Below are 25,694 nucleotides of genomic sequence, written 5' to 3'. Positions count from 1 at the left end.
TTTTAATGTGTGCCTGTTCAACATTTCTGCAGGAGCACCACAATGGTCAGAGCTCTAAAAGTGCAGATACTTCACAGGTGATCCATTTATACACCACAGACTTTCCAATACAGCTATTGACATACAGACCAGTGTTTGTGGGAGCTGCTGGCAGCTGCAAAGAATAAGTCTGAAGTGTGTTATGCTTCTAAGATTGGGGTTTTGTTTTTTTTTATAAAGTTAATTTTGACCTCTGAGGTTTCTTTATTCCTCTTAGCATTGTTTTGAACTTTTCTATACTCCAAAAAGCATTTCAGCAATCTATGTTTAATTTAGGTGCTCCTAGCGATCAGCCCTGTGAGCTGCTGCTGTCTCACCCAGGAGCTGAGAGCACCGTGTGGGGTGCCTGGACATGGCAGTGACTCTTGGTGCCAGCTCTGCTGCCCTAGCACTGGACATAGATGGCTGGACCACACTTGGCCAATGTTTGCTTACTGTGCCATGGGCATGGGCAGCCATACAGGTGGAGTTCTGCTCTTTCAGTGCTGGAGCACACTCAGTTGAGCAGTGCTGCCCACACCATGCCCTGGTGCAGTTTGTGTCGGGCTCAAATCCCTAGCAATGGAAAGAGGATGGAGCTGCTGAAGGCATGGTCCCAGTTGGCCAGCTAGTGACTATCCCACTTGAGAGCTAGCCTGCCTTTTACCTTCCTGCATGTCAGCAAGGCAGAAAATGGTGCATTCGCAGTGGTCGCAGCTGGGGAGAGCGATCCTGGGGGATACTCTTGCGGCAGCCATTGCTTGGAGCAGCTCCTTCTGGTCTTGAGGGCTACATGCCCATAGAGGCAGCCATCTCCTCCCTCTAAGTTGGCAAGTCTCAATAATCTGACCCTCTCCCTATGGCTCAGGCCTTGCAGTGAACTCATCTGTCCTCGGGTTTGTCACTTGCTGGAGAGAGGCTAGAAGTAGCACCCTTGCCCAGCAGGTGGTGAACAGAAGGTTTTTAGCTGCAGACATGCAGTTGGTCTTCAGTAGTGGAGCAGTCTCATCTCCTCTGATGAGACTCAAGTCACCTGTCAGAGGGCAGTTTGAGTTAAGGAGGAGGTAACCAAAGCCCAGCCTGGAATTTGTTAGGCTCAGCTCCCCAGATAACCACAGCAGCCATTAGCACAAACAACTCCTAAACCGTAGGTGGCCCAGAAAGCGGGGCAGTGGCTGCGGCTGGAACATCAGCGCGAGGGGAAGGTGTGGGGCAGAGCCTTGCTGGCAATGCCACAGCTTACCCCAAGCAGCACGTTGGTGCAGGCCCAAAAAGAGAAATCGCTTAAAAGTTTAAAATTAATAATTCAGCATTCCTTTGATTTGTGAGTTTTAACTACTGCAGAATGTGTGTCCTGCCACATTACTTCAACCTTGAAATGAAGTACAAATGGATGTGATTCAGATTCTAAATATTTAAAAGCAGAATCTAATCTTAGATACATCGTGTATGCTGTCATTTCAAAAACCCGATAACGAGAGACAATGATGGCCAGCACAGATTGAAATGAATTTCAAGCTCTGTATTAAAAAACTTGCCCTGCTAATTCACATGAATGATTAACCACAAAGAAACTCAAGTCTATGAGTCACAGCAGTGCTCACTGCACTAAGACGGTGTCGTCACTGTCTTCAGTAACTTCAGAAAAGAATGGTTCAAAATCACCTCACAGGGAAAGGACATCACCGCCCCTTTCCCCTCACTTCGCTCAGAGATGCAGCTAAACTATTAAAATTTTCTAGTTAAATGGCAAACAAAACCTTTCTAATCTTCCTTTCACTGGAAAGAAAGATAAAATCACAACCATACCCTAAATCAAAAACTATAATAGCACTTGGGCAGTTACAGGCTCTTACTATAGATACCAGGTCAAAGCAATCAGCATATGAATCTTCACACACAGTGAGCAAAAACAACTCGACACAGCTCTCTGCCGAGTATTATTGTAAGAGGGGCAAGTGCACCAGGGTATGACCCTATTAAATACCAAACCTGTAACTCCAAAACAGCACAAAACCCAGATGGATGATCTCATCTCACGCAGTAATGTGCCAGAATACAAATAGAGTATTGCAAGTGATCCAAGTGGACAAGGAAAGCAAGATAAGACCATGTTAAAATAAAAGGTGGAATATATATATTGATGGCTGAGCACAGTGAAGGATGCTAGGCCAGCTGCTGCTGCAACTGATGGTGGTCTTTCTGTTCCCTTCACTGGACTTTAAGGCCAATTACAGGACTTCTGAATATCACAACCAGATAGCAGCATCACAAGACAAAGTCCACTAAAAGGGGCAGTAAGGCTAAATACCCACAACAAGTTAACAAAATGTGGGTATTTCACCTAATTTAAAGGCTAAATGGTGTTAACACTCATGTTGTTTTCTAGTTTGAGGCTAGCACAGTGCAGCCACCAGTCTAGGGTAGAGGGTGCACAGACTTTAGGCAGAGCTTACATCAACTCAGAAGGGCCATTTGTACATCAGATGTGAATAGTGTTGCATGTAGTCAGTGGGGTTTTATTAACAAAACAAACACGACTTAGTTTAAACAGATGGAAATGTTTTATATTTCAGTAAGGCTGTCTGCTCTAGCATAAAAAATCCACTTCTACAATTTTCCAGTGAGCTGAGCCTGGGAGGGCCTGAGCGCCCCCGGGGCGCTGCAAGGATGAAAAGTGCATGACTAATCCAGGCAGCGATTGCTTCCTTCCTTGGGCTTGCAGAGGAATGTGGCGTTATGGTCCAGCAAGTGCCACCAAAACACAAGGTGAAAACCCACATGAAGAAGGATCACATGAAGGACAGGGAAACCAGTCAGACCCACAAAAATAAAATTCCAAATAAGGTCCCGGAGGCAGTTTTACAATTGTGAGCATTGCCATGGACCCAGATGCAGCTGCAGGAAACATGGATTTTTGGTTTGATTTATATCCCATGGCTTGGCGTCCAGGCTCTGCAACTAGCAAGTATGATCTCTTACTGAATAGGAGCATAGCCACAGGAGAGGGAAGATTAAGGGTATCAAAGGAATACTTTTTTCATTTCACTCCTTTCTTATTACAGTAGATTAAAAGGAAAAAAAAAAGAGTTTTGTTCAACATTCAATTTTGAGGAGAATTAAATAAGCCAAAAACATTGTTCAGAATTAGAGTGGTGCATAAAGGATTTCAAAAACACAGTGTGTGGTTCATGGTGGGATTTTTATTTCCTTTTAAGAGGAGCCATATACAGCTGTACAAGAGCTATTGTCCTCTGTCCCACTGAAGAAATAGTTTCTTTCTGAAGTGTTCAAACTGTTAAGACACATAGGTGCTTGAAAAGCCTAAAAGAAGAAGGAAAGCACTCAAACTCTCTTCTGGTTCAAATGGCAATTATCTGAAAAGCAGCAAAGAAACAGGAATACACGGGTAAATGAAATAGCGTTTGATTGCCTGGCTATGAGCAACAGTAGGATTTTGTCCTCTTTGGACTGACACGCAGCCGCAAGCAGTGAGCACTGGCAAGACAAACATCAGCCCTGAAGGACTGGTGCAACACAGTGATCTTACCCAGCATGGGCGGTTATTACAGGCCTGCACAGGAGCAGCCACCTTCTTCTCTAACGGGTGGAGAAATGCTCCTCGTCACTGAGTCAGAAGCGGACACAGTTTGAAGGAAAAAAAATAAAACCAAACCAAAACCAAACCCTTAAAAACTTCCTGGTAACTGTGTCTTGGGAAAGCCCCTTTCCCTTCTCTTCTGCAGGGACTGTCAAACACCAAGACTTCCACCATCATTTTTAGGCCCATCAAGAAAAATGCTAACAAAAGAGGAAGGCTGAAAGACCAACTCTAGTTTACAATTCCACCTTTCAAATTCATCGTTCATCAGCTGAAGGAGGGTTTCTCAAAAGAAACAAGAGAGAAACACAAACTTAGGTAAGCACTGGGAGAATTCCTGATCATTTTAGCTTGTGTGCTGCTGCCATTCGTTCTCCAGGGAACCCCATGCTCCAGAGCTGGCAAAGCAGACCTCGAAGAAGAGAGCTTTTGTAATGGAGAGCCTGGAAAGCTTCAGGAGCTGAGCTTCACTGCCTTGATGTGGGAGTGAGGGATGAAAGCAAGTCACAAGGACCACAGTGCTGGGATTTCCAGTACAACAACGCTAGTGACTAAAAGCGCCAAATTTCAACCCGAGTGTAAAGCAGAAGAGCACAGGACTCGAGTCAGTAGTTGGTAGAAGAATGGCAGTCAGACATCCTCCTCTAAACTCCTGAAGTTGACTGTCCCGTTGCTCTGGCAGGTTATCTCTAGACAGAGGAAGAAAAAAAACCCAAACCCAAACAACTTCCCCCACAATCCTTTTGTAAGAGGAGACAACAGACTTGGAAAAAGTCCTGAGAGAAGGCAATCTTTGCTCAAGATCAAATTCTTTGGAGGGGAAGACCTCAGAGAACTGTTACACCATGTAACAGTGCAAATGAGAAACTTGGCTGGAACCTTAATTTATCAGGGTAAAGTGAGGTGTGCAGGGGTTTCTGCATCACATTCAGAGAGATCTTTTTTTTTTTCAGGCCATGCAGGTACATACTACCAGGACATACTAGCGTTGAAAGTACAAGGGTTGAGAACCTGGAACAGTTAAAAACTGGCCACAAACTCTCATTAGTGCTGCTAATTCCAGGACAGCTGAAATTCAAGCTTAGAGCCATTGCAAGCCTTTACACAGCTGGCTAAAAAATCCTCCCATGTTATGACAGTTTGGGAATTTGTGAATTTATGAATTCCAGTTTGACTTTCTGAATTCCCTGTTCATTTTTGTTTATAGTGGTGGCTCTGCTGGTCTGCAAAAATTTGCCAGAAAAGCAAGTCTTCTGTGGACACGCAGTGTGTGTGTAAACACAGCTCAGGCTGAGCAAGCGGAGAAACGCGTCCAGCTCGGCAGCCTGCAGAAAGGGGAGGCTCAAGTATGGCTGTGACAGACTGATGTGAGGAAGCACCGTGGCTTACATACACAGTCTGACCGAGGTCCCCTCCACCCATAACCACTTCCTTATAAATCTATAGCGTATAGAGAGCAGCAAAAAGATGTAGTAAGGTGTCTGAGGGAACCCTGGCACTAAGGAACAGAGAGTAAATTCCTGGCCAGAGACCAAAAAACCACCAGATTTCTGTTCAGTTGAGCAAGTTACTTCGTATGAGGCAAGCAGGGGCAAGGACCTTGTCCCATCACCTGAGATCTCTACTAGTTTGTTTGCTCATGGTGAAACAAGGAGTAAAACCTTTGGAGAGGCTGAAATCAGCAATGGGCTTCAGAGCCGCTGGTGGTGGTTGACAGCCTGCACCCACCTCTGAGCTGCGGCTGGGAGGTGTCCAAGCAAGGGTGTTCTTTTCACAGCTGCTGCTGTGGGCAGAGTGGCTCCCATTATGCAGAGAAGGTTCTTGTGCTCAAAGAAGCACCCCTTAGAGGGGCTGCAGAGGGGATGAAAAGGAGGGAGACCCCCAGTGAGCTTTTTTCTTTTATCTTGCAGATGAACCAGATGGCAGGAGCAGCAGAAACCAAAGGAGGCACATCAAGCCTTTAAGAATCGGATTGCTAAAAGGTAGGGAAAACTGAAGCCAAAAACTAGGCCTGGACAAAACAGAGCACCAGAGTGGAAAAACAAGCACTGGAGGAGCTCAGCCAAAAGGGGAAAGAATAAAATAAACCAGTTCAGTTCTTCAATTCAAATTCTAACTCTGTGCTTTCAGGAGAGGAGACTTAGAGAAACTGAAGAACTGGCATCAAGTCTCCTTTGTAGCTGCAGCTGCTCACAGTTGTCTGCCTCCGTGTTCCCTGGCAGACGGCACTACAGCGCCAAAAGCCTGCACATTTCCCAGGATGTTAAAAAAGGGCACCAATGAATCCATCACGGACTTGCGCTGCTGGCAGACACACGCACGCTCGTCCAACAGGTAAGAAAGATCCTGTGACAGCATTGCCACAGTCTGCAGCAGCTTACAATCACCTGCAGCTGCTCTGCATCGAGTCACTGATGGAGGGGGACACATAATGTTCCCTCTGAAAGCCTACTTGTTCAAGCAGAGCTTTCTGGTCTCTCTGGAGAGATGCTGCTGAGCCTGTATTTTAATTGGCTTTCAGGTCCCAAGATGCATTTTCATCAGGCAAGAAGGCCTTGCTATGGGATGCTGTGCTACATCCTCTCTTCTCAAGAGTACTCTCATTTTTCAGAGCAAATACCCATAAAAAGGGCATGATGTCAGGCATACCATCTGCAGGATGTGTTGCGCTCCTCCATTACCAACTGCAGACTGATGGACGCTGCTGCTCCATCACCCCTGGAGGAAGCAATACAAACCCCTTTCAACACCCACCCCCCAGTTTCAGTAAAGATCCCATGACACTTAGTGGAAAAAACCAACATTGTATTTGATTTACAATTAACAGGATTTACAAGTAATGACAAAGAAACAGATTAGCTGTGAAATTAGGATGTCTCTGTTGATGAAGGAGTAGCTGGCAAAGCACCTTTATGCAGAAGTCATGTACCTCAGTCCTAAACAGTGTAAAATAACTTACAGCCCAGGCTGGTTCAGGAATGATTATACACAAATGCAAGATGTCAAGTACAAAACAAACCAAAACCCCCCTCCCAGCCTACTGGACAGGAAACCAGTTCTGGTGAGGCTTTTGATTTTCAGAAACTGAAGTAAAGGCCCACTGACAAATACTAGGAAATTCTGAAAAAGAGGGAGAAAAATATAAGAAGGAACAGTAAAAGTCACGGTGTGCCAACCCACAGGCAGGAGAGCGGGCAGCAGACACCGCGCTGGCTCGCTGAGACGCAGCAGAGGCCGGGTGCTTGGCAGGACAATGAGCACGGGAGTACAGATGGCAGCGCTTCGTTAAAATGCTACTTTACTGCCAAAAACTTGCGAGACAAAGAGGAATAAAGTTCTCTGATGTGCAATACAGCAATTTAATAAGACGTACCTAACTTTTTTGATTTGTACGGAGCTTACCTATATTGTAAACACACACTTTCTGACAAGTTATTTCCATTTTCTTTGCTATGGGTTATGGTGTGTATTCAATCAAATGCAGCATTCCAAGGCTCAAAACTGACTGAGTGGTTTTCCATAGACGGGTATATGATTCTTCCAATATCATACTAGTATTTTACATCACAAATACAATAAAAACAAGTGATGGTATTTCTAGGACAGTTCCAAGATTCAAATAAGAAATCATCAGAACCATTCTAAAATAGGATATTATACATAATCAAATCCTGTTAAACAGCACACTCTCGGCAAGCAGCTAATTACAAGCATTCTGCTGGTCATGTTTTTCACACAAAAGTCATTCAATAGCACATAAATATTTCTTTTTCTGATCTGCTTCTTTTTACAAAACCATTTATCAGATTCACAGAATTAGTACAAGTAAGGCACATTAGCATATATCATAAAACTCACAATAATAACAAAGAGTTGTAAAGTTTTAAGGACTAATTCCTTCTTTGCAGTGATTTCTGAACCGAATGAGACTTGATCTGTAGAACCCTCCTACATTGACATAACTCTTATTTCTGTTGCAGCCAACTGTGGTGGGTGCAATACTGTGCATCACCATGGACATAAATAATGAAATTAAGAACTGTGTGGTAGCCAATCCCATTTTCAGATCTTGCAGAGAAATCAGACACCTTGTTCACAATTTTCATTGTGAGCAGAGACCAAGTTTTAGAGCTATATGGAAGTCAGTTTCCAGTTATCAAAATAAAAGGGGATATTGCATGTGTCTCTGAGTATGTTATTGTTTTCCTAGTACAAATATTGCTTAACATAGAAAGGATGCTATAGTACTGAATTTACTTGCATAATGAATCCTAAATGCTGATGTCTCAGATTCTACTAAATTAAACAAAGTATAGGTTTTCCTTCCGCCACCCCCCACCCTGCCCCCAACCAAAGGACTCCTTCCCACAGAAGATTCATTTACACACAACACAGCTTTTAATTAGAAGCATAATTTACAGTAAAAATTCTTTACATTACACCTCTGCTATCAAAAAAACATGAAATCTTTCATTTAAAGTTGTAATTATACATTAAAAAATAGAACACTATTTCCTTAACAGGAAGAATGAATTTGAACATCTTCAGGTCAGATTTCTTTATTGCGGCTTTTGAGTCAAAGGTCAGTCACTTTATTCTCTAACGCAGCTGCTATTTGCTGTAAACGGAAGGCAAGCTGCATTTTTTGTGCAGCTGGATCCTCTTCAAGTGCATTTATAATCTGGAAGAAATAAACACGGAATGTTTAGAATCATTTAGCTGAAAATATACGACGTAGTTCCCGGACCAAGCGTTTGACACTACTCTGGTTGTAGAGAGTCTTTTGCATTCACTTTGTACCAAAGATAAGGTCCATCTAGTAGGCCCCATGTGCTATTTTTACACAAAGGCAATAAAAATGATCGTCTCCATTACTTTATCTAAGTTGCTGTAATGTTCCCCATTATGCTGCGCTCCAAGCAAATTAATAGGTAGTACCTTATCTGGTGAAATATTACATTCCAAGATGGAGCAGGCAGGGGGGGAGAAACTTCTTTACAGCTATTTAAGAAGCAGTGTTTTTACTTACGGTGCACTCTACAAGGCTTAAGGGTCATTTACCAGCAGTGATTAAGCCCCATCCCCATGAGCTTTGGTTATGAGAAGCTCCTGGGTGGTCCACACACAGGCATGACGTATGGCAACGCAAGGTCTCTCATGTCTATAGGCACTACCATAAAGAGAACTGTTTGGCCACAGTGCTAGGGAGCTGCCGACAGCTCCCCTGTGCCACCCCCGAAGAAATGCTGAGACTCTGGCTCATCACCACACGGCTCAGGCAGCAAAGAGCTCATCAGAGGAGCCCCCCAGCAGCCTCTGCTCTACAGAATATATATATATTTAGAGGGAGGTATGACTCTTAAGACACAAGGGATTTGAAACCAAGAGTTAGAAAAGGTCAACTGTTATGAGAAGGCTTTTCTTCAAATAGAGCTTTTTAGGGCTTCTCAAGATCAAATTTCAAAGGTTTCGAAAGGTTTTCATTTTCACTATCCTTTAGGGAAACTTTTCCACCAACCATTAGATTTCTCCATTAGTACAATGTGTTACACAGAAAAACCCTTCCTTTTCTAGAACTGGCTTTATTAATAAAAGTCAGACACTGCAGTCATGCAGAAACCTCTGTTTAAATACTATCTAAACTTGCAAGTACAAGAACTGGAGAAATAGAGTTTGCCTGTCACTACCTGTGGTTATTGCTACCTCTTGCACATCACTGACGACGGAGATTAATGCAGTCAGTATCAATCCAGCCAACAATTGCACTTTGAAGGGCTGGTACAGCATTTGAGTTTCAAATGCTGGAGCAAATTTGTTCAGAAATAATTATTGTAATGGATTTGTTTTTAAAGCATGAAAACATTTTTACAAGACAGAGTTAATAAACACTTATTAAAGTATTTAAATTTGGGCTAATTTAATTTGATATTGTTCCCTTAATTTAAACAATTACCTCTAGCTGTAACTCCTCGGATCTAGACTGAATAATTCATGATTATCTCTGCTGGTGAATATATCCTTCATATAAATGTGGACAATTAGAATGTACCCACTTAGTCATTGTCAAGTCCTGCAGAGATGCAGAAGGTACAGTGCGCGCTGGGAACCACTGTGTCAGTAATAAAGACAAGGGCAGCTGCAAAATCTTCCAATTTATGCAAATTCAAACATTTTCATGGAAAATAAATAAGCTCGATTAATTTTACTGAATGGTTCTTGACAGATTATCTCCATAACTCTGAATTAGCAGCCTTTGCATCAGCTGCACCTTGTTGCTATACAGCAATGTACGCGAAAGGAAGAGTCGCAGCTACACCCTGGGGTTTGCCAGCCTGCCACTGCTCAAGTCCCACAGACTGGGGACTCCACCTGTGCCTGCCACCAAGTGTGAAACCACAAGTGGGAGCAGGGACATGGGGGTGTGGAAGAACTGAGGCTTTATGGTTCATCTGTCAGCCAAGGTCCCCAAGTGTTTCTGTAAGACGTCAGGTCACGGGGATGCATTGAAAGTCAGCACTGGGGATGAGGGGTGGGGGCCATCAGGTTGGCCTGCATTGATATGGCTGCTTCCCCTACTGACCCCCATTACAGGAACTCTCGAGGCGATTTGATTTTCCCTGCCTACATCTGTGCTAAAGCTGTGACAGGCTGCCCGCTCCTGTACAAAGCAGCTGTGGTGATGCTGAGGATGAGCCTCACTGCCTTTAGTGCTAAATATAAGTGAAAACACGAACTGTTCTGAGGTGCAAGACAAACTGAGGAGAGCTCAACATGTGCTGCACTCCTTTCGATCCAGCATCTGTTCTTACTTGCTTTGATTTAATTCTGAGAGGTTTCTGGAGCCATTCATTTCCATGGAAACCTTTGAATAAAAGTTTTCTTCTCGCTTTTTGTTTTCAGATTAAGTTTGGAGAGCCATAGCCATGGCCCAGCTACACTGGGATATTCTTTGTCCCCCTTTCCATAGAGCCTGAAGAACCTAAGGAATGTTTTGGACTGAATTTGTGAGCCTCCTTTTGAATCAGACTATATTCAACAGTTAACTCTGCTTTGGTTTACCTTGGGCAGGCACCTCATTTGGCACAGCAAAACGGGGATGGTAGCATGCATGGAAGTTATAAGTGCATCTTAACTAATAAAAAAGGCACAGCCCCATTCCTATGAGCAAAACAAGTTTAATGGGTTGTTCCTAATAAAAAACCCACTGGCTTGAAACCTGATATAGCTCTGACGAGTGCTTCTTGCTCAGTGACATTCTTATGTCCTAATTCTTAGGAATTAGGGTGGTAGAACTGAAGGGAAATGGTTTTTAAATCAATTTATCCTACGGATCTCATTAAACTATCACTATCAGAACCAGATAGCCCATAATGAAATTGTTCATTTGTAAGAACACACTTTTGGCCATTGTAATTGCCAAGCAAAGTGTACAATTGCCAAGTTAGAGCTTTTTGCTCAGCACTGCTTTTACCTGATTATCCAGGGAATTCCAGGTTCTTCCTTTAGACCGATGTTAGCCTTCATACCTTTTTACCATTCATACTACTAAAAAATGAAAACGAAAGCCTCAACTTACCTCATCATAGTATTTGTTAGTATACTGGTAGAGTTGATGTAGAGCCACAAGCGTATTTAAGGAATCGGTGTGGGCCTGTTAAACAACACAACCGAGCAGCAAACGTCATAATATGATCAGAGACAGCTGAAATTTATGCACATGCACAACTGTTGGATACAATTCACAAGATTCCCAAATGCAAGCTCTGCATCCTGCAACTTTTAGTTAAATGACAGGGCAGCAAGGAGGAGTGAGAAAACTTTCGTTTGCTGATTTTTAGATCAAGACTTTCCCGCTGGTGTTTTTCCAGTCTGCCCACAACTCCAACACTGGAGGTGGAAAATATTTTGAACTCTGAACGTCAAACCACAGACTACAGCTCAGACATCTGTTAACAACATGGGTACATATAACTAAAGCATTTACTCAGTACAATCTATGTACTGTTGATACACCACGCATTGGTTCTGTCACTGTCATGGCTGTTTGACATCCTTTCTCCAGCTCTTTTTAACTCTCTGAAATTACGCACACCTCACTACAGCAAAGGTGCAACTCAACAAGATCCTGAGCACATTTGGAAAGAGCCATGTGAAACACAAAGAGAGGGGAGAGAGACAAAGGATTTTAAATGAAGTGGGAAATAACCCTTCCATTACCTCCTCCTCCCTCACTCATGACATTTAACTTATTTAATGAATGTGCTCTACCTGTCTAAACAGATGTTTTTCATTCAAACGTAAAGGACTCAAATCTCTAAGCCATGCCTTTAGTCTTTTAAGTTAGTTAAGAAAATGAAGAATTGCAAGACATTGCTACTGGCATAAATGATTACCCAAGACATCAGGAGAAGAGAAACATCCATCTTTCCTTGCTCTATAAAAGTCATTTCTAGAGCTGGTCAAAATTTGCAATGTTCGATCACTCCTTCCATATTCATTTTTATCATAATTTATCATGTAAATAGAAAGGATCAACATATTCTGCTGATGTTAAAACATTCTAATGAATTTACTTTTAATCACCGAACGTTTTAATTTTATATACATCTCAATTTGTGTAATAAATAAAGTGAACTGGAAAATGAAATGTCACTGCAGATGGGTTTTGTAGTGAATGCCTGAAAATAGAAATGCTCTCATGAGGATGCTGATCTGCAAAATGTTAGGTCCTAAGGGCACTGAAATAAACAAACCACAAAAAATTCCCCAAACATCCTCCTTACGCTAGAGCTCTTCAACTAAATTAAGCAAATGAGCAAACCAGCAGTAAGTACACTGTCTCTTTGCTCAGGCTAAACAACATCTTTTAAGACTGGTGAGGGCCTCTCCTGGTTCTCCAAGTTAAATTGAGTGCTCCAGGGGCTGAAGCCTGCTCTAGCGAAGCTGAGCTGTAGTGCAAATGGGCGCTTTCAAGACTGAGGCAGGTTTTGTAGTGCCCTTGCTCCACGATCTCCAGCCACAGACCCCAGCTCGCAACCACCCCCTCTGCTCTTCATCATGAGGTAACCCCCAGCAACTTCTAATGCAGAAAGTGCTGCTGAGGGAGCACATGATGAGCTTTCTCACATGCAGTGTAAAGCAAAAGCATTGCCCTTGTATAGACAGCTCAAAATAGGCTATACTTAATGTCCGTGCCTCCTTTTTCATTTCTGGAATCTAATTTTTGCTGTGGTAGCACTCTGAATTCAGTCATTACTTGTTACAAGTATGATCAATGCTAAAAATCCTCTATATGCTGTGGAGAGAAGACACAGTTCAAAAATGCTATAATTTTTCCACAATGGATGAGAAAAAATCCAAACACTTCACTCTGGCACCTACATCACTCAGGCAGATTAGTGATGATAACCATTCTTCATTCCATTCAGTAATCAACATTTCAAAGGGTGAAAAGGCATGACTACACTGAACAGAAGCATTTCAGAGACGTATGAAATAACTCATTGGATTTTTGCACGTACAAAAAACCCACTTGCTGAGTTAGAGAAGACAAAGTAAAACAGTGCTATACTTGGCTCCAATTTCAGGACAAGAAAATGGAATTTATTCTTACCCTAGAAATCTCTGCTAGATGAGTATTCATGTCTTGGTCACTGACTGGCACCATCTGACGAATACCTTTGTAGTAACTGCAACAGATAAAAACAGCCTTTCAATTAGGTGAAATAACTGTCTTTTTCAATTTGACAATTATTTTAAACATGCTTCCTAATAATGCAGGAGATGCTCTACCACGACAGACCAATGATTCCTTTAGTAATCCTGCCTTCCAACAGTCATTAGTACCTTCACAACAGAGGCAAAGCATACCTGACTGTACAGGGCCATACCACAGGAAAGAAATCTATTTATAATTACAGCCAATGATTATTTTAGGTTTTCAAACTTTTGAAGTCATCAGCTAGCAAGAATTTTGTCCTGCGTCAGATCTTCCATGGTATTCACAGGATTGCCAATTAGTAAGTGAATAAAATCAGAGACGGAATAGAAAAAATGTGTTTGTGAACACGTTTTCAGGATTTGATCTCTACTGAGTTACGGAAGTGCAGTGTTGGTTAGACAGATCATATGGGTAACAACAACCACTGCAGAAACCAGCATCATATTTTCTCCTGAATAAATCTCTCCATCTGTCTGCACAGACATGAACATGCACTAGGTCATAACAGTGCTCCATTTCAACCCTGCCAACACCACCACCAAGGGGATGGTTTAACATTCAGGTGTAAATTTTTTAATATTTGACAGTTGACTTTGACTGCCTCAGCATTTCCTTTTCCTCTTACACAGGCTTAAAGCCGAACAAGCATGAAAAGAATCTATACTTACTCTTCCACCATTTTCTTATAGTTGGAGATTTCTTTCGCATAAAGTAATTTATTACTCGGAGAATCCTGAAAAATTTATAATAGAGAGAAACTTGAACATCTCTAGGAAGCAAAAGAAAGTCAAGAACTTAAGATCAAGCCTTTATATTCACATGCACTTGTGCTTTATAGATATTAACATCTGGATGCTTATTAACATTGGTGGGATTATTTGTCCTAAAAAGATGAAGTTTACACACAGAGTTTTACAAATATATCAATGCAAGATGATACTAAATTATAGGTGGACATGAAGTAATCAGTTCTTAAACTTGCTTTTCAGGAAAGCAATTGCTATTTTCTCCTTTTTATAAATATCAATTGACAGACTACACAGTAACACTGACATTTTCACCAACCTGTTAAGTGGTGAAATGCTAACTTCATTATGAAACTAAAAAGGAACCATCAAGGCTGCATCTCCTCAGAGAATGGGTATTGTCTGTGAAGATGCCCTTTGTCTTGTCAGGCATGAGCGTAGTCAGGATGTAGAATGCAAATCACTTACTCTGCTTAATTTGTGCTCTGTTCTTGTGCAGGCATCCATGAAAGTCTGTGCAATGACTGACAAGGAAGCATCCACTACTTCGTGAACATGAACATCAAAGATGAAATGGGGATTTTTCAGTATGTTTACCCAGAACCTAAGAGGCAGGCTGCAAAGCAAGGAAAAAGATAAATAATCTTTTTTACAAAATAAACGTTCTATGACAAGTAAATAATGAAATTAAGTACAGGTTTCGCATTTTGATCTTCTCACAGCAGTGAAGCTTAATTTTATATTTTAACATTTATACAAGCTATCTGTTGTCTGGTTTCCATGTCTGAAAACCAAGCCTTTACATCTCTCACAGAAAAACTCATACGACAAGAATCCTGAGTGCTCCAAAATAACAAGAGAAGATGTCTGCATGGTTGGAGAAACTACTTGAGTAGTGTTTTATTAGATTTTGTGCTTTGACAGGTAAATTTAGTCCCATTTGCCTCTTGCTTTCCTCTTCTCTGAGGAAAGACTAAAGTGGTAAATCTGCCAGTGACAACCTCATAGGTAGGCTGGCTTCATTTTTGCAGCTTGTATGCTCACAGGAAATCCTTCTGATCATATAAAAATGTTATCTCAATTAAAATGATTCTGAGAATTACAAATGAAATTTGCTTTGATTTGTGGTAAGTACATACCTGGGAATTACATTTCTCTGCAATACAAGTATTATTCTGTTCATGGCATACCTGTTTGTTTTCCAGATGTGAATGGTATCTTCATCCTTGATGTCATGTTTTTCTGCTTGCTCATCAAGAAAGTCAAAGAAGTATTTCACAGCTGGCGGCACCACATGGTTTGAGTTGAGCACACTATGAAAGAAGTCATCTACAAACTTCTGAAGTGTCCCCTAAAAGCAAATTTAGAAAAATACATTACATTTGTGTTACATGCTGACCTCGGTGCCATCCTAGAGTCTTCTGTTCCTATTGATACTAACAGCCTATAATCCAGTTGCAGTCACTGATGGCCTTCATCCCAAGTGCTAAGGGTACAGTGCCACAAAAAACAAGCAACTTCTTAGTGCAGTGACCTTGCAAACTGCCAACACAGTAAAGACCTTCTAGAGAACAATTTTATGTGCTAGTCTGAAAGGCTGCAGCATCACCAACTATTCTACAGTTTCCACAGAAAGGTGTGTTTTCAGCTTGACAGAAGCAGCAGTAGCTACATTTACACTCCAAGGTCGTTGTGCACATAAAATAATTATGAGCCATTTTTAAAATGATTTTGCAGCTTCTCACCTCCAGTTTCTCTGACTCCAGAGCACCATGCAATTTTTGGAAAGAGACTGAGTGGAAAAAGTACCAGTGAGCATTTGAATTTTTGTTTAAGTGCAAGCACTTGGGTCTCATCAGTAAAGAAATTCAATCTAAACTCAAGGAGAAACTTCTTTACTGTAAGGGTAACAGAGCACTGGAACAGGCTGCCCAGAGAGGTTGTGGAGTCTCCTTCTCTGGAGACATTCAAGCCCGTCTGGACATGTTCCTGTGTAACCTAGTCTAGGTGATCCTGCTCTGGCAGGGGGGTTGGACTGGATGATCTTCAGAGGTCCCTTCCGACCCCATTCTGTGATTCTGTGATTCATCAGACACCCAGCCTGGCCCAGCTCCATGAGCTCCACCAAGCTGCAGCCAGTGAAGTGACTGAGGAGGGCTGCGTGCTTGGTTGGATTCCTGCATCAGCCTGGACTTGGACAAACAGCCTTAGCTGAAGGCAGACCACCATCATTTTCACAAGGACCATTGATTTAAGGGCATTAAACACATTATCCTAAAATCTTTCTGCAAGGAGGAATGCTTCACAAAATTATTTTGATTGTGATCCATTCTGCAGTATAAGCACTAAAAATACTCTAAAAGGACTATTATTATTTCAAAACATTTTTATTATTTTTCTAGATTATACTGCAGCATGAGTCACAAACAAAACCAGGGAAATATAAGGCTCTGCAGCAGTACATAAGGCATTTGGTTCACAAGAAAACCCAACAAAATATTATCTATTAGCACAGAGGAGAATATCCATCTTTGTCTTGCAAGAAAAAAAACATATTTAATGAACACGTACTCATGGTTCTCAGCTTTGATGGGGAATTACACTTTATCTCTTTCCCAGTACTGTTCCTCAGGTCATATTAATCACTTGAAGCCCTGAACACCAGCTGGTATGTACATGACACATATTCAAAATTGCAGCCAAATGCGTGACTAATAGCTGGATCACTTTTCTTCAGTTTTACCTCAAAATCTGTAGATGTAAGGTATAACCATGACACAGCTGAGCCTTACCTTCACAGACAGAAGTCTGGTCAGGTATATTTCTGTAATAGCTTTGGTCCTCTCTTTTTCTTTCATGCTGCCTCGCTTTGATTTGCCTTCATCTATTTCATCTACTGGCCGGACCAGGTGCCAGACCTTATTTTCATCTTCCAGGAGTGCATGCCCTAGAAACAGTAATTGTAAACATTACAAAAAACACTCCACAACCAAATTAGCAACACAAAAATAATCATATACGTAACTACAAGTAAGATCCTTGTTCTCTATCCTTCACTTACCTTTTCTCTTGCCACAAGGATCCAGATTACTCTGTTCCCGTCCAACATATACAACTCAAGTACTAAATGTTCATTAATACATATGCTGGAAAAGCAGAACTGAGGTAGAATTGTGGCTTGTTTTTGTCAAGAGCAAAGGGAGAGGAAGGAATCGCACAATAAGGAAACTCCTGTCTGGCAATGTAAGCACAGCATGTACTTTTTTTTTTGAGGTCCACACAGTGAAATACTTTACCCCTTTGTGAATTCTCGGAGACGTGATCTAGTTACAGAAAGTCAGCCAGGTCTGACCCAACAGCCACCACAGGAAGGGCAATTGTAGTCTGCTCCAGGTACAAGGCAAGATATTATTGTGGCAGCTCTGGTGAATTTGGCAGTGGCAATTTAAGAATTTATGATATCAACGGTTTTTCTAGGTATCATCATTACAATTTACATTTTTACCCTAACTGCTGAATTCAAAGTATGGTACCTCAGTTCAGATCTGCTTTTATCAGCATTTGACCAACACCACTGGACTTTGTAGCTGAAAGGAGGAAAAATGCATCCTTTTGCTGAGAGGATGTGAACTCTGGTAGGCAGAGGTAATGATTACAGCAAACTCATAATTTACTATAATAATATTTAAATAAATTTGTTTGTCAGTATTCATAGCTTAAACCAAAGAAAGAGACTCACACCAAGTCTGCTTATGACAGCTCATCTGATGGCAGTGCCTTGCTATGCTATACCCAGGGCTTGGGCATGCATCTGGGCCCTCAGCTTAGTTCAGTGATCATGCAGTGGAATAAAGGGAGACTTGCATTTCAGCAGCAACATCAATGCTCAGACAAACTCTATGCTTGAGAACCTTTTGTTATGAACACTTCTAAAAGAGAGGATACAATTGTTTCAACTTGCAATTAATATCCCTTGAAAAAAGATTCTGTATCACAAACTTATTTTCAACCTCCTGGTTTTGCTTGTTCTTCCTTTAAATTCTGAATTTTTTAATCTACTTGGCATAGTCCCTAAAATCAATGGTGCTTTTCCAGTGGAAGTTACTGAATCAGTGCATTTAAAATCATTGACATCTTTAAAATGTTATTTTTCCCACAGAAAATATGATTCAGACCCCTTGCATGAATTATTTTGCATTACTGCTAAGTTTTATGCTTTAATAAATGTATCTAATGTAACTGAATCCCAGTTACAGCAGAATTTATCAGTTTCTAATTGCATGAATTTTGACCTTTCAAATTTTTGGCCACAGTAATTTATTAACTATGTTCTTCAACAGCTACATTAAATTTACCAGCTTGCAAGTAAGTTCAATATATTACATCACAGGGGAAAAAAACATTTATATGTAATCTGGCCAAGTTGACACTTCTGCTTGAATTTACTTTATATATCCTCATGAAAAGCATTAGCTATGCAGTCTTCTGGGGCCTTTACTTCTTTTTAACCAGGAAGGGAAAAAATAAATCTCACATTAAATCACATTGTCCTTTGAGAGTCCTTAATTTGACTTGGAAGTTCATGAGAGTGAAGGAAGAAAGAAATAAAAGCTATTACTTTATTTTGCAGCAGCCGTGATTTCGCAATCAATACCATTCATAGCAATCATCCGCCAGTACAGTAAGAACTGCTGGTGGGCCTCAAGTCTGGAATTTCTTTTGCAATGCCTGTTATTTACTTTTGTAAATTAATAGATCAAATCACACAGTTAGAGCAGAAACGATTTTCCAGCCTTATCTCAGTCGCTTGGTACACTTCTGCTTCCTCCTTTGATTCAAAGAAATTTATCCTCCCTTTGCCCTCCTAATGGTACATGGCCCAGTTTAACTTTAGAGAGAAGAGAAACAACCAAATGGGTTTCCACTGAGATTGCTGGCCCTTGTGTGCAGCTTCATTTGGCCCGTGTTTGTTCAGCAACACAGAATTAGCTTCTAATGAAGTAGTAGTTATTTCCTAGGAAAGCAGGGATTAATGGACTACAGCTCAACCAGATGAACTTCTGCAATACAAAGATCCCACTTCATTGCTAAAAATAGCAGGAAGAAAGAAGAAGAGAAATTCAGAACATGGGGCAACAAAACATGTTAGCAGTACGGTTGCTAAGAGAAAATAACATTTCTGCAAAATATTTTCCCTAACGGAAAAGTAGGAGGTGAAGAAAATAAAAGAAAGGGGAAAACACCTCTTTTTTTATTGCGGTAGCCACATTATGTGTCAAGCTGTAAGCGAGGAGAAGACTGTGCCCACTGGGTCAAATGCTTCCCTCAGAACTCTTTGTCTTGGCCCTTGGGCATCCTTTGGCCAATATAAAATAACACTGGGGGGCTTAATGCTAAATATTGACTGTGCTGACTAATTAAAGTGGTATGAACCATGATGTGAACACGATGGAAGCAAGTGAGATGGTAACAGGCAACGCAGCCCCTTTACCCTTGCGTGGCCTGTGGCAAATCAGCTTCCCTGGCATCTCCTCCCTGGCTGTGAATATACAGCTCCACGGTGGTGAAGGAAGGGCTGCCCTACACGGATCTGCTAATCACTATTTCTGATCCGCAACCCTCTGGCTAATTTTATTCAGAATTAAAAAAGGAAATAAAAACCCCAGAGAAAAACACCAGAATAACAGAGTGTGTTGTTTTGGCTTATAGTTCAGTACAAAAATACTAGCATGAAATCACTGAAACCATTCTCTGTCTTGATACAAATTAGTACTTGCATTTGTTATCTCCAGAAGCAAAAGATGCTGCATTTAATCTGTCACAACCTCCAGCTTCTAGTGTCTTCCTGTTAGAAGCTGTGAATCAAAAGCAGCATGGAAGCAATGCCAGGTTTTAGAGCAACATCTCTGGACATGGTTTTACATTTTCGTTCTGTGCAAAGTCTAGTACTTTGGCAGGCAGTCAATGGCTTCAGCTGACACTTCTCAATGCAAAAGGTGCAAGTTAATGAGAGACTCTGGATAAAAGGAAAACCACTTCGTCACAAGCCTCATTCATAGAGTCGGAATAGGATTTCTATTTATTCCAACCCTGTAAATCCCTGTGTCATATAAATGTGTATGTGTGGGAGGGGAAGCCTCTGATCCTCGCCTCTCCCTTTTATACACATAAGGTGTCACAAATCACTGTCGCTACAGGCTCCCACTTTGCTCTAGCTTTGCAGCATTTTATAGCTTTCCAAAAGAACAAGTTGGTACCAGGTAGCTCTGAAGAGCCTTTGGTACTAAAGAAAACGGGCAACCACGTTGCAAGACAAGGTGTGGAGAAGAAACATGGTGAAAGTTGTCTCCACTCCATACTCTGGGATCTGAATTCACTCTGCAGATTTTTCTCTCATGCACAAGAGCCCTTGTGTGACTGTCCTGTCCCCACAAGTCTGCTTTTCCTTTACAACTTAGTATGCCACATGTATAACTAAGGACTTCACCCTGGATTACAGATCATGTTTGTTCAAAGCGCTTCAACATACTGAATCAAAGCTAAAGATATAATTGTAGAGAGGGAGGAAAGAAAAAAAACAACAAACCCCAATAAAAAAGGAAAACCATATGGTCTGGTCCTCTACTGCCTGCACAGGGGCAGCAAGGTGTGGGGAGGACGAAGAGTGGGAGCCCAGAATGGGAGACTGAACACTGCTCTGTGTTAAGAAAGCAAAGCAGGGTAAGGACACCACCAGGCTCCATTCATGGTCCACTCCAGTTCTTCAGAGTGGAGGTGACTACCGCCTCAGGAGTTATCTCTGCAACTGGTGCAAACTGAACAGAGACTAGAAACCAGCTTCTCGCCTGGCTGCCCATCACTGCCCTCTATATTAAACAGAATGGATTTTTAAAGTTAACACGCTGGGTTGGCATCTGCTGAGACAGAGTAGTCACCCCTTGGCCAACTATGGTAGAGACTTGCAGTAAAGAGGTGAGTGGAAAACAGCAGAGGTGTAGCCACAACCATTAAAAGACCTTTGAAGACGCTGGAAAAAGTCTCAACAGAAAGCATCCAGGAGGAGAGATTAAAAAGCAGAAGGCACGTAATTCTGTCTGTCCCAATTTCCTAGCCAGCACTCAACACAAATGAAACGCAAGTCTGCACATCTTTGTTAAATAGCGATACATATCAGAGCTATCAGCTGAGTGCCATCTTCTTGAAAAATGTACATTTCTGGCATATTATTTCCAATCTGTTTGACTGCCCAGCCCTTGAAACCTATTAAATCTAAGATCAGTAAATCTGTTTAAAGGAATAGAACCATTAGGTGAAGCAATGGCTTTTGCAATCAGCACTAGACAGAAAAGCGTATCAAATGAGTTCACAGAAGAAAGAATGATCTCAACAATTATTGTTCCATAAATCTAACTTCTACCTTGTGTAAAATAACTGAATATAAGGATAAAAAAAAGAAAACCTGAACATCTGAAATGCAAAGGAAACACATGTGACAAAACCATAAATTTACAGTAAATATTTCCATAAAAGTCTGAGTACATTTTAGGCTGTAATGGGTATTGTGTCTCAAGAGGTTTTGAGATAAAAGAAACTGGTCTAGACAGAATACTAACATGTAGCAGGAAAAGCTTTAAAACACAGTTTGCAAACTAACAGTTTGTCTTTTGTGTTGAGAAGTCCAGCATACCGTAGCAGATGGCAAAACAAGAATTATGCAACAGCTGCTTTAACGATGTGAAAAAGAGGAAACACGATAAGGAAATTCCTGACACTAACTTACAGTGGATTGCAAATCTCAAAGAGAGCAAAGGAATTGTGGAAAATGCTGCATCTAAAAAGATAACATGTATGGAATGAGCAAAGCCAACCAACAAACCCTGGAAAAACTAAGCTAGCATAGCTGGTGAAACATCACTCAAAGGGAGGGAGACACAAAATATGAACGTACAGAGATGACTCTGCAAGGGAACATAGTGGTAAGAAATCCAAGAAAAGATCCATTATATCACAGAGAGGGGAGCTGGTCTCTGTTGTGGTTCATCCAGAACACTGCATTAATTCTAGTCTAATAAGAAGTGGAAGAAATTTGAAGAGGAAAGTAAGAAAAGGAAGAAGGAAGCAGAAAAAGAGATAAGGCTTTGGAAAGATGAAACATACAGTTTGACTACAGATGTAGTGGGATTAAGAAAAAATATATGCAAGGAAATATTTGCTAAGAGTGTTTTCTATTAAAGTGTTTATAATGAGAGATACGAAACCTATTGCAAGTGTTGCAGGGGGTAACACGCAATAAATAAGCGCTCTATAGTCTGGTGGGGAATATCTAGCTCCACAGACATGCTCGATAAACAAGATCAAGACAGCAGTGTCACTCTCTCTGGGTGGGTTTTGACTTCTAGTCATTTTGGGAGGTAGTCAAGCCACAAGATACTTACTTTCCCCTGGGACATCTTGCTGATTATCCTCTGGCTGCTGAGAAATTCCCATTTTTGATAAGATGAGCGTGGCACCACCTCGGACCTTTAAAAATACAAACACAGGGATGTTATTTGAAAGAAGTATGGACTACTGAACCTCTTTCTTAACATTTAAACTGCGGTTTCTGTAATCTTTGGCAGGGAATCTGCACCTATGATTAATGTTGCCCTTCAAAGGCTTCTTGGGCAACTCAGACCATACTCCCTCCCCCTCCTTTAATAAGAGATCCCACCAACACCTCCTCTGAGATGACTGAAAATGCTAGAAGCATCTCCAAGACTTCAGTGGTTCCTCAATCTGTTTTGGGCACCCTTTGTACAAAAATGGCATTTATCATGAAGAATCAGACCTGTTTTCTGAGGGGAAACGAACTAACTTCCATCTTTCCTAATCAGGGTATCTGTTGTTAGAAAGCAATAAACAGCATACAAAGGGAAGTGGATTGCAAGTGCTTGGTAGAGTGCACGATACGAAACCTAAACCAGACACAAAAATGTCAACATCTGCTCTCCTGACTGGGCTGCTTAACAAACCAGACCAACTCAAAATCTATTTAGCAGCAGAGCAAGGACAAACAACAATTCTCAGGGGTAGGAAGTGGTAGAGAAAAGAGGAGATGAATACAAGACCCAGCAAAATAAACTTTTGGACACTGCAATGATGAGGAAATGAAAGTCCTGGCATTTAGGTGATATATTTTTGGTAAGATGTTTAGGCAGTATGTCTAGACCTAGCTTTTCATGCTCCCAAGCTTTTACTGCCTAGGCCCAGAGCTAGGGGGGTTTTTTGGTTCTTTATGTAGCACAGAAATTTCTCTAAAAATATATAAAGATTTTATTTATTACTAGAGAACAGTTAACAGATGTGAACAACTGCTCTGGAACACCTCCTTACATTATAATGCATTAGTGTGTTGATACGTTTCCATCTGCCATCTCTTTGGGATGTTAAATCCAAGTCTGAGAGGATCTGTGCAGTAGAACCTGGACGCCACTCTAAGGGGTAATTAAAAAGAGTAAAAAAAGTTTTTAACCACATGCAAAAATAACTACTCCAAGAATGTTTCAGTTTAGAGAAGCACTGACGCATTGTGGAACATAAAAAGAAGTAATTTGGCACATGCCACCATGTGTGGTTTTTATTGCTTAATAGTTTGGCCTTTATTACAGAAGTTTGCATGAACTATTCCTAACCACGCACATTTATTTGCCATAGAAAGCTAAATTCCTTTGCATGGAATACTACAAATATAAATAATATGAACTGCTATCAGTTCAAAATAGAGTAGAACTTTGTATGGAACAGAAAAAGCATTTTTTTGAAGAATTGCATCCTCTACTTTCAGATTAAGGCAGTAATGAAGATATTGCAAAACTATTAATTGGGGCTTTTATTATGAGATTATTAGGCCTTTTAAATTACATAGAATTTTTCTTCCCAAGAAGAGAAAAGCAATTTTGAAAGCTTTCAAGGAGGATGACTTTCAGAGGCTGGGTGGCTCATCATCTCCTAGAAGTGCAGCTCCTGTAAGTTATAATTCTTTCGAATAACCATCATAAGGGCAAGTCAAAATCAGTACCAGTTTTGAAATTGCATCATTACTTCTCCATCAGTTAATTGTCCATGCTGTCATTATCACATTAATTAGTACCTGAGATACTGACTCTGTCAGACATGAATACATTTGTGCTAACAGTCATTAACAGGCTCTTTGCACACTAATGACAGTACAACAAAACTTTAGGTCGGGAAAAAGAACTCTGTAAGAAGGCATTAATTTTTAATGCATATTAAGATTGCTGCAAAATGCTCTATTTTTGCATCCAGTTGAACACAGATATAATTTTTTAAAATAAATCACTTTAATAGACATTTCTGAGGAAAATATAAAATCACACAACATATTTCACTTGCTCAATATAGTATCACAAGTAGCTACCTACCAAGAACGACACTCTCAGCTTTTGGCCACTGAGAACAAGGCAGATTTCGATAGACTTGGTCTATTATCTTTTCCTTTACTTGTGATATAGTATCACAGTTCAGCACTTTCACAGCTATGGAATCGGTTCCTCCATCTTGTACATACACATTTACTGTCTGTAAAAAAATATTGTACATGGTTATTAAGACAAATCAGTGCTGAATTACCTCTGAATCTGTTTTTCTGGGAGATTTAAATGCAAACAAGTTCTAAAGTTCACCGTGCAATGATTATTGCAATGGGAGTATGGATTATTTGACAGATCCTTTGCTGTTATGCAGCCGACCAGCTCTCATAGATTTCAGCTAATTCCTCCCACTGTGACAAAACAGAAGAGACGCAAATAGATTTACTCATGTCTAACATGCTACTGTTACTGAGTCTTGGGAATTCATTAAAGAGGGACACACAAAAACAAAGCAGCTGGACCACTGACTAATTACACGCCTGGAACACAGAAAAGCACAAATAACGCAGTGCCCAAACTCAACAAGTTCCCAATAATAATTTGAGCTGCACTTTGATGTACTCCTAGAAGACTGTGTACTTTTTGCCTTCCTTTATGCTGTCTTCATGGTTTTGGTTTTAGTTCTCAAGTTGAGTGGGCTAGGTCTGTACATATGGTGATTTAACAAGGCTCAACTGATGAGCAGTGACTTGTTCAGCTTCTGTAACTGTACCTCCTGTGACCAGCTGTTCATTAGATATCTATAAATATACACATATGTGCACATACACACATATATAGGGATATGTAAAAGACATTTATATCATATTGGTGTTTACTACTACTTCATTTACTACTTACTGATGTCACAATAATTCTAATAGCTCCAGGAAACATAGCTAAGTAGTTTACGCTAGTTCTAAAATATTACTGTTTTCTGATAGTACTGGCAAGGTTTTTTAAAATTTTAAAGATAATTTCTTGAAAGCCTGTAATTTGCTAAATCTAGTGTGACTTTTTTGAAGTAGCTTCACTATATAAGTGTCAGTTTTAACACAGACAAAAGCAAATGAGAAAACAATGGGCAGGAAACCTTCCCAGAAGGAAAAAACAATCACCAAAACCAAACAGATGTTATGAAAAGCCTCTTTTTTCACCAGCTAAAGCAGTACAACAGTTCAGAGCTCTCATGGATCTTT

The 25,694-nt window shown here is 40.8% G+C and overlaps 1 protein-coding gene across 1 annotated transcript in view; it reads right to left on the bottom strand.

Annotated features, from left to right (window-relative positions):
* Nucleotides 1-8,005: 8,005 nt before the first annotated feature.
* Nucleotides 8,006-25,694, bottom strand: part of PLXNB2 (plexin B2) — a 78,166-nt gene continuing 60,477 nt past the window's right edge. The window contains exons 26-35 of the mRNA XM_010184063.1: nucleotides 24,508-24,664; nucleotides 23,459-23,559; nucleotides 22,522-22,606; nucleotides 16,879-17,033; nucleotides 15,277-15,437; nucleotides 14,555-14,702; nucleotides 14,009-14,073; nucleotides 13,233-13,308; nucleotides 11,196-11,270; nucleotides 8,006-8,300 (exon numbers count right to left, since the gene is read on the bottom strand). Of these exons, the coding sequence (XP_010182365.1) occupies nucleotides 8,196-8,300; nucleotides 11,196-11,270; nucleotides 13,233-13,308; nucleotides 14,009-14,073; nucleotides 14,555-14,702; nucleotides 15,277-15,437; nucleotides 16,879-17,033; nucleotides 22,522-22,606; nucleotides 23,459-23,559; nucleotides 24,508-24,664 (1,128 nt within the window). The 3' untranslated portion in view covers nucleotides 8,006-8,195. The remainder of the gene's footprint in view (nucleotides 8,301-11,195; nucleotides 11,271-13,232; nucleotides 13,309-14,008; nucleotides 14,074-14,554; nucleotides 14,703-15,276; nucleotides 15,438-16,878; nucleotides 17,034-22,521; nucleotides 22,607-23,458; nucleotides 23,560-24,507; nucleotides 24,665-25,694) is intronic.

This window comes from Mesitornis unicolor, unplaced genomic scaffold (assembly GCF_000695765.1).
Source record: "Mesitornis unicolor isolate BGI_N332 unplaced genomic scaffold, ASM69576v1 scaffold3475, whole genome shotgun sequence".
Lineage (NCBI taxonomy): Eukaryota > Metazoa > Chordata > Aves > Mesitornithiformes > Mesitornithidae > Mesitornis > Mesitornis unicolor.
The sequence above is the reverse complement of the archived record's forward strand: the minus strand, read 5'-3'. Positions and strand labels throughout refer to the sequence as shown.